General features: G+C 35.9%; 1 protein-coding gene across 1 annotated transcript; it reads left to right on the top strand.

The window, feature by feature from the left end:
* Positions 1 to 1,220: 1,220 nt before the first annotated feature.
* Positions 1,221 to 13,569, top strand: LOC127557649 (vomeronasal type-2 receptor 26-like). Its single transcript, XM_051990960.1, has 4 exons — positions 1,221 to 1,472; positions 5,060 to 5,287; positions 10,053 to 10,173; positions 12,665 to 13,569. Exons 1-4 carry the CDS (start codon positions 1,221 to 1,223, stop codon positions 13,567 to 13,569), a joined length of 1,506 nt encoding a protein of 501 aa, XP_051846920.1.
* Positions 13,570 to 14,464: the final 895 nt, after the last annotated feature.

Raw genomic sequence — 14,464 nt, 5'->3', positions numbered from 1 at the left:
TGGACTTGCGTTATTTTAACAATATTGCTGTTAAAGTATAAATTGTTATTTGTAACAATACATTTACATAAATATATATACATAGTTTAAATTTTTGAAAACTCATCATACTATATTGGTTCGTAAAATTTTATACTGATTCTATGAAATCATATTGCTTCATTTTCAACAGCAAAAGAGTATTCAATACATTCATATGTAATGGTTCAGCCATTCCATAATCAGTGGGCAACACTTTCAAGTCCATATTTTTGTCACTTCAAAAAGAAGTACTTCATTTCATAGAGGTCCTATTTCTCTACTTTCAACATTTTGAGAGATTATTTACTCAAGAGATCATCCAAAGTCAGTCAATTGTTCACCATAAATACAAATTGCTTTCCAGAATGTCAAAGTTTATTAATACCTCTATCAACAATATATTAGTATAACTGTTACCCAACATTCTAATATATCTTTCTCTCTTTAATCATTATTCTTATCATTATGATCTATGTGAGGTCAAGATTCAGATTGGGTTTTATTTTCATTATTGTAATTATTAGCCATTTGGAGCATTTTTCCATATAGGTAAGGATAGGTTAGATTCCTTATATTGCTGGTTATATTTAAAACCTTTAAAAATGTATCAATTGGAAAATGGCAGTGGTAGTTACAAACATGGAAAAATTACTTACATACCTTCTAAATAAGAATGTTTAAATTAGAAGCGTAATAAGTAGAGTTTTATTCATGAACATTTTGGCCATGAATTCTTGTCCAGCTCTTGAGCCTGGAAAATATGTCTTCCTTGTACCTCTTTTTCTTTAAGATGTTATTGGTTTTTGTTTCTAAGTTATGTAAGATATGAAGATTATTATGAGATATGTTTTCAGGTGAGGGACCTCATATCTACAAACTGATGACCATTTTCCCCAACAATTTTTTTTTATTCTCTCTATGCTTGGTCTCCATTTTTTTAATTTAAGAATTGATTTTCTAAAAAGTTTGGCAAACCAGAGAAATTGGCAATTTTGGAGATGAGCTGGTAACTGGTAGAGAGCCATTTTATGTTCTAAATATGATAATAAATTTGAATGAGAGTCGGAGAGAATCTCTAGTACAGTACCTAATGTTTTTAAGTCAGAAACAGGTAAGATGGAAAAAACTATTATAGCTGGGTTATATGTTCCTCCCACTGCAGGTGGCTCCTCAAAAACTATTATCAAGTCCTGGCATTAATGTTTGCTGTTGAAGAGATCAACAGCAACCCCAATCTGTTACCCAACATTACTCTTGGATTCCACATCTACAATGCCTATGGCAATGATGAGAGGACCTTGGAGAGTTCCCTCATGTGGCTCTCAGGCCAGGGACAGACCATTCCAAATTACAGCTGTGAGAAGAGGAAGTCGGTGGTGGTCATTGGAGGAGCCACTTCTGATTTTACTGTCTCCATGGGAAGCCTACTAGAGCTTTATAAATTCCCACAGGTAAGAAATTATAAGTTCAATTTACCCTATCCTGGTTGGAGAATAGAGGCAAGTTTGTGAAGGTTTACCAATTTATATTCGACTTCCAAACAGGGTTGGAGAATTCTAATGGCAAATTTATCTTTCAAGTGCCTCTCAAAGAAGAAATAGAAAACAAAGAGTTTGCAGAAATCAGACTTGTTCCCTTCATCATGTCTTGTAACAAGTGGCATGTTTTGCCCTAACAAGATTTTGAAATTAGGCAATTGAATGCTGTTAATATATATTAAATATTTCCAAATCCCTGGATTCAATGGTAGGGGCACAAGTTTAAAAAAAAAAACATATCTATTTTACCTAGAGCAATTATTATGAAGGAGAGAACCCCTGGCTGAAGCCCTGAAAAATAAGTATTGTACCAGCTAGAAATGAAGGTGTTAATTCTATAGAGAGAGAAGATGAAGAAAATAAGTTCAGAGGTAGAATGATGGAGTGATGAAATCTTTTCTTACCATGAACTCATTAAACTGAAAAAGGCTCCTGTTTGGTTCCTATTTAGATCAGCTATGGTCTCTTTGATCCGCTCCTAAGTGACCCACTTCAGTATCCTTCTGTTTATCAGATGGCCCCCACTGACACCTATCTTGTACGTGGCATGGTCCAATTAATGCTGCATTTCAAATGGAACTGGGTAGGTCTTGTTGCCTCAGATGATTCAAGAAGTGAAAAATTCCTGAGAGATCTTCAAGAAGAAATGACTGGAAATGATGTCTGTGTGGTCTTTACAGTAAAGATCATCACTGGTCTGAAAGGGGATATTGGTTCTTTAAACTACTTGCTAATAAACATATTAAAGTCAACAGCCAAGGTGATTGTCATTTATGGAAATACAAATTCACTCTTGAGCTGGATGTTTATGAAGATTCCTCATGTCATTGTAACAAGAGTGTGGATCACCAGTAGTCATTGGGATATTGCCAAAAAACCCAGTCACATCTATTTCAGTAATTTCCATGGAGCTCTGGTATTTTCAGATCAGACAAGTAAGATTCCTGGGTTCAAACATTTTTTGAAAACCATTCACCCAAGCAAATACCCAGAGGATATCTTTCTTAAAAAATTCTGGGAAACAACATTTCAATGTACATATGAACATGGAGAAGGAGATGAAGGGGTCTGTTCATCAAATGCTTCTTTGGACACACTACGTTTGAGCTATTTAGACATCACTATGTCTGACAAGAGTTACAATGTCTACACTGCTGTATATGCTGTGGCCTGGGCCCTTCATAAAATGTTCTTGCTGAAATCAGAAAAGCAATCTAATATATTTGGAGATGAGGGGGCTTTTCATCCATGGAAGGTAAGGTTGCCCCCTACCTAAGCACTAATACTTAAATCTCTTATTGTGGGAAAGCCACATACTGAAGAGATATAAGGGATTAGGAAATCAACTTCTGACTTTTTTCAGTGAATGTCCTCTATACAACAAACTGAGAATGAGACCTCATTTCTAGTCATTTCACAATTGAGATCATTTCAGATCCTGTGGCAGAATGCAGGAGTGAGAACCCAGATAAAGTGGTACTTGAAGGTTTTTGATGAAGAGGGTATCAGGGAAGGGTAAGACCATTAAGACTACAAAGTCCTACCTCCACCATGGCCTAAGTGAAAATCAGGCATTTCTCCCTACCCTGGCAGTCTTAGTACACTTTTCTACAACATAGTACAATGGACAGAGCTTGTGCTCTAAAGCCAGAGAAACCGGATTCAAATCCTGACTCTAGAGCATATTTCTTCATTTTTCTAAAATTAATGTGTAAATTTAAAAAATGAATTAAATAGCCATAGAGGTCCTACCAACTTTAGACCTGATTTCTTTCCTTTTTTGCAAGACAATGAGAGTTAAAGTGACTTACCCAGGGTCCCACAGTTACAAAATGTCAAGTATGAAGTTAGATTTAAATTCAAATCCTTCAGACTCCAGGGGAGTCCTCTATCTTATTTGCTACTAAGTTAATCCTTTTTATGTAAATATTAACATGAGATTTTGAATCTCAATAATAGAATTTATATATCATCATTTCTAAAATATTAGCTTTTTAAAAATAGGAATTTCTCTTATCTTTGTCTTCAGTCTCCAATACAAGCAACATACTTACATGATGTGGGAGAATTGATAGGTGCTTGTTGAATAAAAAAGCATCTAAACTATTACATTTTTATTAATCCTGTCTCCAACTCATCACTTACAGAGCTTCCAATCAGTCAAGAAATATGCATTTAAAATGCTTCTAAGTGAAAAGATGTTACACAATAGGATATAAACACAGAGATTTTTAAAAATTTCTCTAAAGGATCTGACAAAGGAAGAAGGCAACATAAATATATGTGTGTAAAGGCATCTCTATATATAATAGTTGTATATAGTTATATGTACACTTATGTATATTTATTATGATATATAAATAATAAAGATAAAATTTAGAGATATAGGAACATAGTGCTTATATAGGTATATAAAATAAATTTAATATATAACACAATAATATGAATCCTAACAATTACAAAATTTTGGGAAAGGAAGATCAACAAGGTCATCATAAAGAATATCTGAATATGTCCCTCTCTTGGTCTAAAGATGACACACTCTTGGTCAGAAATTATAATCATCTCATTATAACCTCTAAGAAAAAATGAAAAAAAAATGCTCAGCTTGGAATTAAAAGTCCTGCATTTTCTGATTCCACTTAAACAAACTCATTTCACTCTTTGACTCAACATATTATGTTTCAGCATAAAACCTTACCGAGTGTACTGTGAGTTAGAATTACATTACCAAACTACAAACTTTTGCACAGTCACTTAAACTTAAGACATACTGCAATCTCACCTCTGACTCTACTTTCCTTATGGGCTAAAATACTTGTTGCCACTTAAGAAATCCTTTTTGAATTCCCCCATCTATAAGAGCACATTGACTAAAAATAATACTCAGCATAGTGTATTGCGTATAGTAGGTGCTATATAAATATTAACATTTCCCTTCCAATTTGATAATATTTCCTTTTTCTTGAATCACACAGTAATTATTCTTTAAGTCCAATGAAATATCATGCAAAGGAACATAGTTTCCTTGAAGGTACATGCTTATTTTTTTTTCATATCAGACCTTAAGCACCCAATATAGGGACACAAAAATAGTGGGCACTAAATAAATCATTACAGTTCTATGGGTAAGCTCTGTTGCACCCCACCTACAATAAACCACTATTGCAAGATTCCTTTTTCTGTCTTCTTTCCAACTCCACTCTCATTGAATAGAGAATAGATATTTCTGGCCTGAATTTCCACTGGGATAAAAACTTTTACTTCAATCTTGAGATTTGGCTAACGTTCTAGACAGATGAGAACTTTTTGGATCCTGGTTCTGTCATCCAGTTTATTAGCAATCTATCCAGGTTCCATGACATTGGAAAAAACCATAGGATCCAATTCTCTTTGCTCATTAGAAAATATTGGGGAAAATAATAGAAAGCATAGATTGTACCAAATATCCCTAAGTGACTTTTATTAGTGAATTTCCAACTAATTTTCTTCATTTTCAGCTCCATTCCTTTCTGAAGAACATCCACTTCAACAATAGTGCTGGAAAGCAGGTGGTCTTGGATGAAAAGAGGAAGTCTATGGCAAATTATGATATTCTCAACTATGTGACCTTTAGCAATGATACCGAAGTCCTGGTGAAAGTGGGAGAGTTTATTCCTCAGGCTACAGATGGTAAAGAATTCACCATCCAAGAGAAGGCAGTAGAATGGGCCACAAGGCAGAGAAAGGTGAAGGATAATTAAAATGCAAGCTTTGTGAAACATATAAATATAAAAATAGACCATCAAAATATTCACTAGCCTATTTAAAAGAGGCAAATGCCACAAAAACAGTTTGGAGAAAACAGCTTACGAATCAATTCTTCATACACAATTCAATCCAGAAAGGGCAAAGAAAAAAAAAAAAAAAAACAGAGCATGGGATTCTTTAGATGAAAAGCCCAAGAAATAGTGAGATTTCCCAACTGCATAGCTGAGAGAGTAGGAGAAGCATCTAGTCCATGGATTCCAAAGGAGAAGAAGTAGGAACCTCCCTATGAGGTCTCATGTTTTTTGACCATTTCCTGCTAAACTCAGTAAAGTTGCCATGAAGTTACAGTGTCCTGATTAACATCTCAGCTCTCAATACACTAGACCTCTAGTAAAATATCTTAGATTTTCTCATGCCTAGCTCAAGACCCCATTATTGGGAAAACATTTCCCAATTTTTATCATACATTTCAAACATGATATCATACAGACATAAATTTGTCAAACATTTATAAATTAATTTCTCTGCTGGGGCATCCCTTTCCTTATCTAGGCACTGACACAATTAAAGAACAAAATACACAGGGACAAACGGAATTTGACAAATCTAAAATTTTACTATAGTGAAACAAACCACAATATCTGATTTGTATAAACAAATTAGTCACTTTCAGGTTTTCTAATGATAAGGTTATAGTATTCTAGGAATGCAAATTGTGCTAACATGGAACAACCAGTAGGGATGAAGAAGAAATTGATCTTCTTTTTATAAAATAATCCCTTTCTCCCTCATAAATATATAATATACAAGATACAATTATCTTGTATTCATTCAAATAGAACTTAATGACTCGGTAAATATTTGGGGAGATACAAAGATTAATATCCTTCACAAGTGGCTCCTTCTTGTTGACATTTGACTAAAACTTATGGGTTCAAATATAATTGTGCTGAACACATGATTATTTCAATCTGCAGATAGGGCTCCAGTCCAACTTCACTTTCCCTCACTGTGGTGTTCTTGTTCTTTAAAATAATAATGGTTCTCTTTTGGAGAGCAGGTTTCTTGGGGAGGTTTTCTGAAGGCAGCCTCAGTTTCACTTAAGAGTAATAATCACCCAAATGCAGCCAGGTGATAAAAATTCAGATCGTTTATTGCTTCCACCAAAATAGGCCGGTTAGTTTTCTTGATGGCCTCTCTCTCTCCTTGGTTCTAAGAGCTCTTTCAGCTTTGTCCTTTGCTTCTGCCTCTGCTTCTTTCAGCCTCCAGGCAGCACCAAGGTGAAAGTTGAAAATGAATCTCTCTTGCCTCCAAGAGAGGGCTTGTGGGCTTCCTCCCAGAGTGCTCCTCTCCGACCTCTGGGAATGTTCTGAAGTAACTCACTAACCTGAAGCTAAGAGTCTCTTTATATATGATCTTCCAAAGGTTGACTCCTCCTTCTGCAGGCAGGGATTAAGGGAGGTGTGAATTTGGATATCTCATGCTAAATCCTGAAATCTCCCAAATATGTAAACTCCATTGAGTACTTAAATACATTAGTGAGCAAGAGGATTTGCTAAGTATCATGCTAAATTAGCACTTTGTAAGGATTCCAACACCTCACAGCCCTCTTTCTTCTTGAGATAAAATGTAGTTTCCTAGAAAGCTGCAGGCAACCAAGTAGAATGTGTATTTATACTATCTGTTAATATATAGGGCAATATGGAAATTGAAGAAATAGCTGACTTTTTCACAGCATTTCCTGCAATGTAGGGCTTCTACTCCAAAATGTATATAAAGCTATTGATTCTCCTGGCTTCTTCCGTTTCTACAAAAGCTCAATCTTTACTTTGCTCCTGAAAGTTATTGAAATACTGAAATTATTCAATCCCTCCACACCCAGACCCCCAGGATGTTTACTTCAGAAAAAGATTACTGCTTTTTATATAAATTATTTTGTTTGTTAGCAAGTTTCTCAAATAATAGCTTTAAATATTTCTAAGAAATGGATAGGTACTTTCACATTCAGTTAAGATAATAAAATGCATAATGCTCTTACTTAATAAAAGTGATCACTTTTAAGTAGGAGGAATAAGCAATGAAGCACTACATTTACACTCTACACGCAGAAACACACAAGCACACACACACACACACACACACACACACACACACACACTAGTTTTAATATTTCTTTTCCTGAGGAAATTCATGAGAATTTATTCAGAAAAAAATCAGTAGTTTCCAACTTCTGATACTTTTAAATGATTTGGAAAATGACTCCATTAACTTTTTAAATACTTCTCCAATACATTGTACTAAATACTATTAGCAAAAGCCTCTTTTGGTAATAAATTCTGCTATTTCCCACCCCAGGAGATTTTTAAATTCTTCTATAATAAGAAAAAACTGTAATTTTAGACTCAGATATTGTTATTCTTCAAACATTCACATTTTTTCCAACTCTTTGAGACACCACAGAAGATTCCACACCATGGTCTTTTCACTTCAAACTCTCATGAATACTACTATTGTTTTCTTTCTTTTATAGCATCTATCTATCTCTTCCTCTGTAATTCCCTTTTCTTTTTGTCACATCAGAGACTTTTCCAGTGGGTCCCATTTTCTCAATCTGGGGACAAAATATTTAGGCTACAGCTTCATTGCTTGACTTTCCAAATGTTTAGCCTGGATTCATTTTTGTCAGTACTGACTGGTTTCATCTCTGTGCTGTTTTAGGCAGTGTCAAAAATCTTTTCCAGCACCACAATTCAAAACAGTTAATTATGCAGGGTTCAGATTTTCCCAAAGTCCAAATCTCAAAACCATAGTTACCAGAAAATTCACAGCTTTGTCTATGCTGATTTTTGCTGCTTTTTCTTTGCTGTTCAGATCTATGTGCTTCAATTCTTTCTCTGTTTATTAACAAGGAAGTGATGCAACCAATCAGCAAGTCTTTAGCTGTTATTTTGTTATTTTTATTGTATACTTCTAGCTTTAAATGTAAACCTTTTTCAATCACATGAAGAGGCTTTTTGATTTTTCTTCCCTTTTCTCCTCACAAAGTTTGGTCTTATTATCAGAGATTGTTGGTATTTCTCTCAGAAAGTTAATTCTAGATAATATGCAACCTGCTCATATGGAATCTGCATTTTGAAACCACTAAAGTTTCCCTGATTTAAATCTATCTGTTATTTCTTGACATGCATACAGGTTACTCAAGTGACAGGAAAGGTGATTTGTTACTTTCACCTCTTGAAGGACTACACACATTTTTTAGGGTAACCCAATCCATGCACAATCAATGAAGCAGGCTGAGAAGATTACATGTTTGTTTTCTGGAACTCCCTTTCATTTTCCACAGTCAAGGGAATATTGAAAATTGCATCCCTTGTTCCTCTGTATATGTGAAAAGCAGCTGATTCTACTTTATTCCCTTATTATAGAAATGTAGCTTGAAAATCTTGAATATAAACTTTCAGGGATATAAAAAGAGTGCAATGGCTCAGTAATCTGAACATCCCTTGGCTTTATAATGCTTTGGAATAAACTGATCGTTCCAATCCAGTCACTACTGTCAGGTTGTCTAAATTTTCTGGCATTGGAGTGCAGCACTTAAAAACAGTGCTATTTTTTAAGATTTTTAAACAGCTCAGCTGGAATTCCATTTCTTCTACCAGTCTTCCCAACGGCAATGCTTCCAAAGGAACACTTCATTTCATTCTCTAGGATATCTCCTTCTTTTAATTTTTTTAAATATCTTTTTTTTGATAGAACTCATACCAGGGTAATTTTTTACAACATTATCCCTTGCATTCACTTCAATTCCGATTTTTCCCCTCCCTCTCTTCTCCCCGCCCCCAGATAGCAAGCAATCCTTTACATGTTGAATAGGTTACAGTATATCCTGGATACAATATATGTGTGCAGAACCGAACAGTTTTCTTGTTGCACAGGGAGACTTGAATTCAGAAGGTATAAATAATCTGGGAAGAAAATCAAAAATGCAAGCAGTTTATATTCATCTCCCAGTGTTCTTTTTTGGGTGTAGCTGCTTCTGCCCATCTTTGATCAACTGAGACAGAATTAGCTCTCTTTATCGAAGAGATCCACTTCTATCAGAATACATCCTTAAACAGTATCATTGTTGAGGTATATAAAGATCTCCTGGTTCTGCTCATTTCACTTAGCATCAGTTCATGTAAGTCTCACCAGTCCTCTCTTTATTCATAGGATATCTCCTTCTTGAAACAAATCCTCCACTGCTGCAATTATTGCTCATGTGAAAGCCTTCCTTGGATAGTTACATTCTCTATTCTTTCCAACTCTTCAGATTATGTCATGTTTCTATTAAATCACTAAATTTTTTTCTTTTATCATATTTATATTTGCATGAAATTTCCCCTGATATCTCGAATTTTCTGGAAGAAATCTCCTATCTTTCCCATTGTACTATTTTATTTCTTTGTATTGCTTAAGAAAATGTCAACTATTTGTTCTGATCCTAATATCAAGTAGGATGTAAGTAGGAAGAAATATCACTTCTTAAATGTTTAGTAATCTGCAATTTTTTGCAAAAAAAAGAATAAACTGAATCTGTCTTTGGCAGAATGACTATTTTACTAATGTAAAATAGCATTGGGAGACTTTATCAAATCATCTAATAGTATATATATTGCTATAAACAAACCAAGCTTAGGTAACAAATTGTGCTAAGTAATGATCAATACTGCTTCAAAAGCCTTTGGATCTTTTCCTGTGTAGACTCCTCAGTCAAGGTGCAGTAGTTGTGGTCCTGGATTCCAGAAGAAATCCCAAGAGGGAAAGGCTGTCTGCTGTTATGGCTGTGTCCCCTGCGCAGACAGGCACATTTCCAACCAGACAGGTGAGTCTGTGAGAATACTTTTGTTCTCTTTCACTAAACACAGATGAAGGATGGCAAAATAAAGCTGACTGAGTCTCCCAGGTGACAACTAGGCAATGGAAACTTGTTAGTTCAGAGATCAAGAAAAGGCTAGAGGAAAGGTAAAAAAGATGATAGGCACTGAAATCCCAAAATGATCGATATCAGGAGTGTTTGTGGGTTTGAGGCACACCAAAGTAGTAATTTCTTGCCTAGGATGTCTGTAATTCATTGGTAGAAATACATATTTAAAATGTGTTTTCCCGTTGATGTAGAACTTTAGAGTTTTCCACACAAATCTTTTCCATCAAGACAGCAATTACAAAATGCAATTCTTGATTTACTACTTGTAGAGAAATATGAAGTGGCCCTTCATGGCAGCATAGCTAATGAAATGATGTGGAACACTAGCCAGGGTACTGAAATGCCATCCATGGTAATTTTCAGTTCACCTCAGCTGTCACACCTGACTGTTACTCATTTGATGTGCAATGGCTGCCAAGAAGGCACAAATTCACCTAATCCAAAACCAACTGTCATTCGGAACATTTCTTGGAATCTGATTCTCACTACCTTCTGTAAGCCCCAACTTTCATTTACTCAATACAAAACTATCATTTTGGAGAAGATACAAATATGGCTTGAAGATAGCTTAAACAGAAAAGGCTTTGCAAGTAAGCTGAAATAAGGCGATTCACTGCCAAAATGAAGTAAAGGAAAATAATGTATGTTGTGGAAATAATTTAACCCAGAGCACTACCTCCAGGCATAAGAACTCTGGGAAGAAAGATCTTGCAGTCATCTTTGATCATTAAGAGCAAGTGGGAGCATGGTCTTTCCTCAGCAGATCAGGGAAAGTCATAGCTTATGTGGGCTTATTCTACATCTCTCCAATATACATCAGACATTTTCTTCTTTGCCTGATATAGAAGGAGTAGAGCAGAGAAATGCCTAAGACACAACAGGTAGAAATTTTATCTTCTAGAACTAAAATATACCTCTATCTCCTCCATTGTTCTTTTAGTAAAAACATCTCATTAGAACATCTTCTTTATGAAGAGAAGTATAGCTGCATATTTATAAGTTCATGGGTTCCGACAATCATTGTACTTCAAAATTGGATGGCCCTCCACAGTCATAAGCGTCACCATGTCACCATGTTAATCAAAAAGTAATCATCCAGCATCTTCAGGAAGATGCCCCAGGAGAGGATGTCAGGGAATTTCTAGATCACTCACATTACAAAAAATTTACCCTACCATGGAACCTAAATTGCCTCTTCTCAATTCCCAGAATGCTTTAGAGTTTGTCCTTTAGCATCAAACAAAGCAAGTCCATTCCCTCCTCTAGCTATAAGTACTTTCTTTGAATAACGACATCCCATCAGCTGCCAGCTTCATTCAGAAGCTTCTCTTCTCCAGGCAAATCATCCTCAGTACTTTCCATTCATATTCCTAGAGCAATCAGAGTTGATGTCCATCAAAACAACTTGAGGATCATGTGGGTAAAGTCTAGAAGAAAATGTCACTAAGTAGCTGTATACAGACATGTCATTGATATCCAAAGCATCAACAGGAAAGAGAAACATATGAAGATCTTAAAAAGTTGTAAGGAAGTTATCTTCATACACATTCCAGAAAGAATAATGTTTTCAGTACAATGGAGTTATTTTCCTCTGAGAAAAAAACTATAAAGAACAGAGAGCTCTAAGCTGAGGAGATCAACCATTAAAAAGATTATGGTCCAATTCCAGGAAATAAATTCAGCAATAACTTGATTTGACAAATAGCTGTCACATTTATTTTTATTGTTGTTATTATTACTAAGAATAATACCTCATATTTTACAAGAATTCTGGCAACATTATTCATATAAGAGCTATAATTTATGTAGCAGATGTTTGTTAAGTAGTTCAGAAGGTTTGTACAGGGCCTGCAGTCAGGAAGATTCATTTTCCAAGTTCAAATCTAGCCTCAGAAATTTACTAGCCATGTGATTCTGGGAAACTCACTTAACCTGGTTGACCTCAGCTTCCTCATCAGATAAATAGGATGGAGGAGAAAAGGCCAAATACCAATTTCTTTGCCAAGAAAACCTTAAATGGAATATGAAGAGCCACATAAAACAAAATTGCTGAAATGTATATAGTACTTAAGATTGCCAAACTCTTTCCATATATTAAATCATGTGATCTTCATAACACTCCATGACATTGGCACAATTATTATTCCTATTTTCCAGGTAGGGAAGTTTAAGTAGAAAGAAGAAAATTGACTAAATCAACATCATAAAGTCACAGAACTATCTGAAGACGAAATCAGACTCAGACTTTCCAAGTCCTCTATCCATAACAACCAGATTCTGGAACCAAATTGAGCAATTTGAATATTATTTAAACTATATTTTAAACTATCCTCTGATAGGAAAATTTTTTCTGAAAATAAAATATTAAGACTTTGTTTCTTCTCTTCAGATACAGATCAATGTATGAAATGCCCTGAAGATCAATATCCCAATAAGGAAAGGAATCAATGCCTCCCCAAAGTAGTGACCTTCCTGGCCTATGAAGAGCCTTTGGGGATGGCTTTGGCTTCTATAGCTGCATGTTTGTCTTTCCTCACAGCTCTTGTTCTCTGGGTCTTTGTGAAGCACAAAAACACCCCCATCGTCAGAGCCAATAACCGGGATCTCAGCTACATCCTCCTCATCTCCCTTATATTCTGCTTCCTCTGCTCTCTGCTCTTCATTGGTTGCCCAACTGCAATGAATTGCCTCCTTCGACAAGCAACATTCGCAGTCATGTTCACGGTGGCCGTCTCCTCAGTTTTGGCCAAAACCATCATTGTGGTTCTGGCCTTCAGAGCCACCAGACCAGGAAGCAGGAACAGGAAATGGATGGGATCCAGAACCCCCATTTCTGTTGTTCTCTTTTGCACCTTGATTCAGATTCTGCTCTGTGCAATCTGGCTGCTGCTCTCTCCCCCATTCCCAGAAGCAGACATACACTCTGACCATGAGCACAATATCCTGGGATGCAATGAGGGTTCTCTCATTGCCTTCTATTTTGTCCTGGGCTACATGGGAGTCTTGGCCCTGGGGAGCTTCACTGTGGCTTTTCTAGCCAGAAATCTTCCTGATACTTTCAATGAAGCCAAGTTCATCACCTTTAGCATGCTGGTCTTCTGCAGTGTCTGGGTCTCCTTCCTCCCCACATATCAGAGCACCAAGGGGAAGATGATGGTGGCCGTGGAGATCTTCTGCATCTTAAGCTCCAGCACTGGCTTACTAAGCTGTATCTTCCTCCCCAAATGCTATGTTATCCTTCTGCAGCCCCACAGGAACATCAAGAAAACTTTAAAAGATAATTCCAGTTTCTGAGTCAAGAATCATTCTGAAATAGTCTATGTGTCTTTCACTGATAGGATGATATTGAAAACAATTAATACAAATTAATTTAGCTTCAAAATTCCCAATGAATTCTATATTCACTACATAACTGCTTCTTGTCTATTCCAAAAGCAGTGGGGGCAACACTTTCAAGCTCTTGGTCTTACTGAGAAGTCAGGAGGTGTGGACAACCTGTGTTGTAGTTGATGCAGAGTGATACCAAGTGGCAAAGAGTCATCTACATACAATAGCAAGTTGTTTAAGTAGTCCCCATGCCCAGTATTGTTTTGGTTATACAGGGTAGTAGGGTATATAAATCTGAGAGAATTTGGAACAAACAGACGCCATCCACATGACCATCTATATGAGTCTAACTTCATCACTTCTCCATTAAGACCAAGGACTTAGGCTGGTACTGAGATCTTCCAGATAGTTAATCTGGACAACGTCATATAATCAAAATTATCTATTTTGTGATCAGTAATGATCTCTAGTTCTTCTTTGGTCACAAATTCCTTCCTCCTTCACAGATCTGAGTGGTAAACTATCCTATGTTTTTCTAATTTGTTTATAATATTATTCTTTACATCTAGATCATGAACTTATATCAACCTTATCTTGGTATATGATGTTAGATGTGGGTCAATGCCTCATTTCTATTATGCTATTTTCCAATATTCCCAGCAGGTTTTGTTGTTATCCCAAAAGCTGGGATCTTTGGGTTTGTTAAACACTAGATTGCTATAATCATTGACTATTTTGTCCTGTGAGCCTAACCTATTCCACTAATCAACTAGTCTGTTTCTTAGCCAGTACCAAATGGTTTTGATGACCATTGCTTTATAATAGAGTTTAGATCTGGTACAACTAGGCACCTTCATTTCCT

The sequence above is a fragment of the Antechinus flavipes genome, chromosome 3 (genome assembly GCF_016432865.1).
Source record: "Antechinus flavipes isolate AdamAnt ecotype Samford, QLD, Australia chromosome 3, AdamAnt_v2, whole genome shotgun sequence".
NCBI lineage: Eukaryota > Metazoa > Chordata > Mammalia > Dasyuromorphia > Dasyuridae > Antechinus > Antechinus flavipes.
This window is presented reverse-complemented; position numbering and strand designations above follow the sequence as displayed.

What these genes read in the sequence shown, in the direction of transcription:
- LOC127557649 (XM_051990960.1), top strand. Translation starts at nt 1,221, where the DNA reads ATGTTTGCTGTTGAAGAGATCAACAGCAACCCCAATCTGTTACCCAAC. An exon ending in AGCTTTATAAATTCCCACAG is followed by an intron (nt 1,473 to 5,059) that starts GTAAGAAATTAT and finishes CTTCATTTTCAG; the next exon opens with CTCCATTCCTTTCTGAAGAA. An exon ending in GGGCCACAAGGCAGAGAAAG is followed by an intron (nt 5,288 to 10,052) that starts GTGAAGGATAAT and finishes TTTCCTGTGTAG; the next exon opens with ACTCCTCAGTCAAGGTGCAG.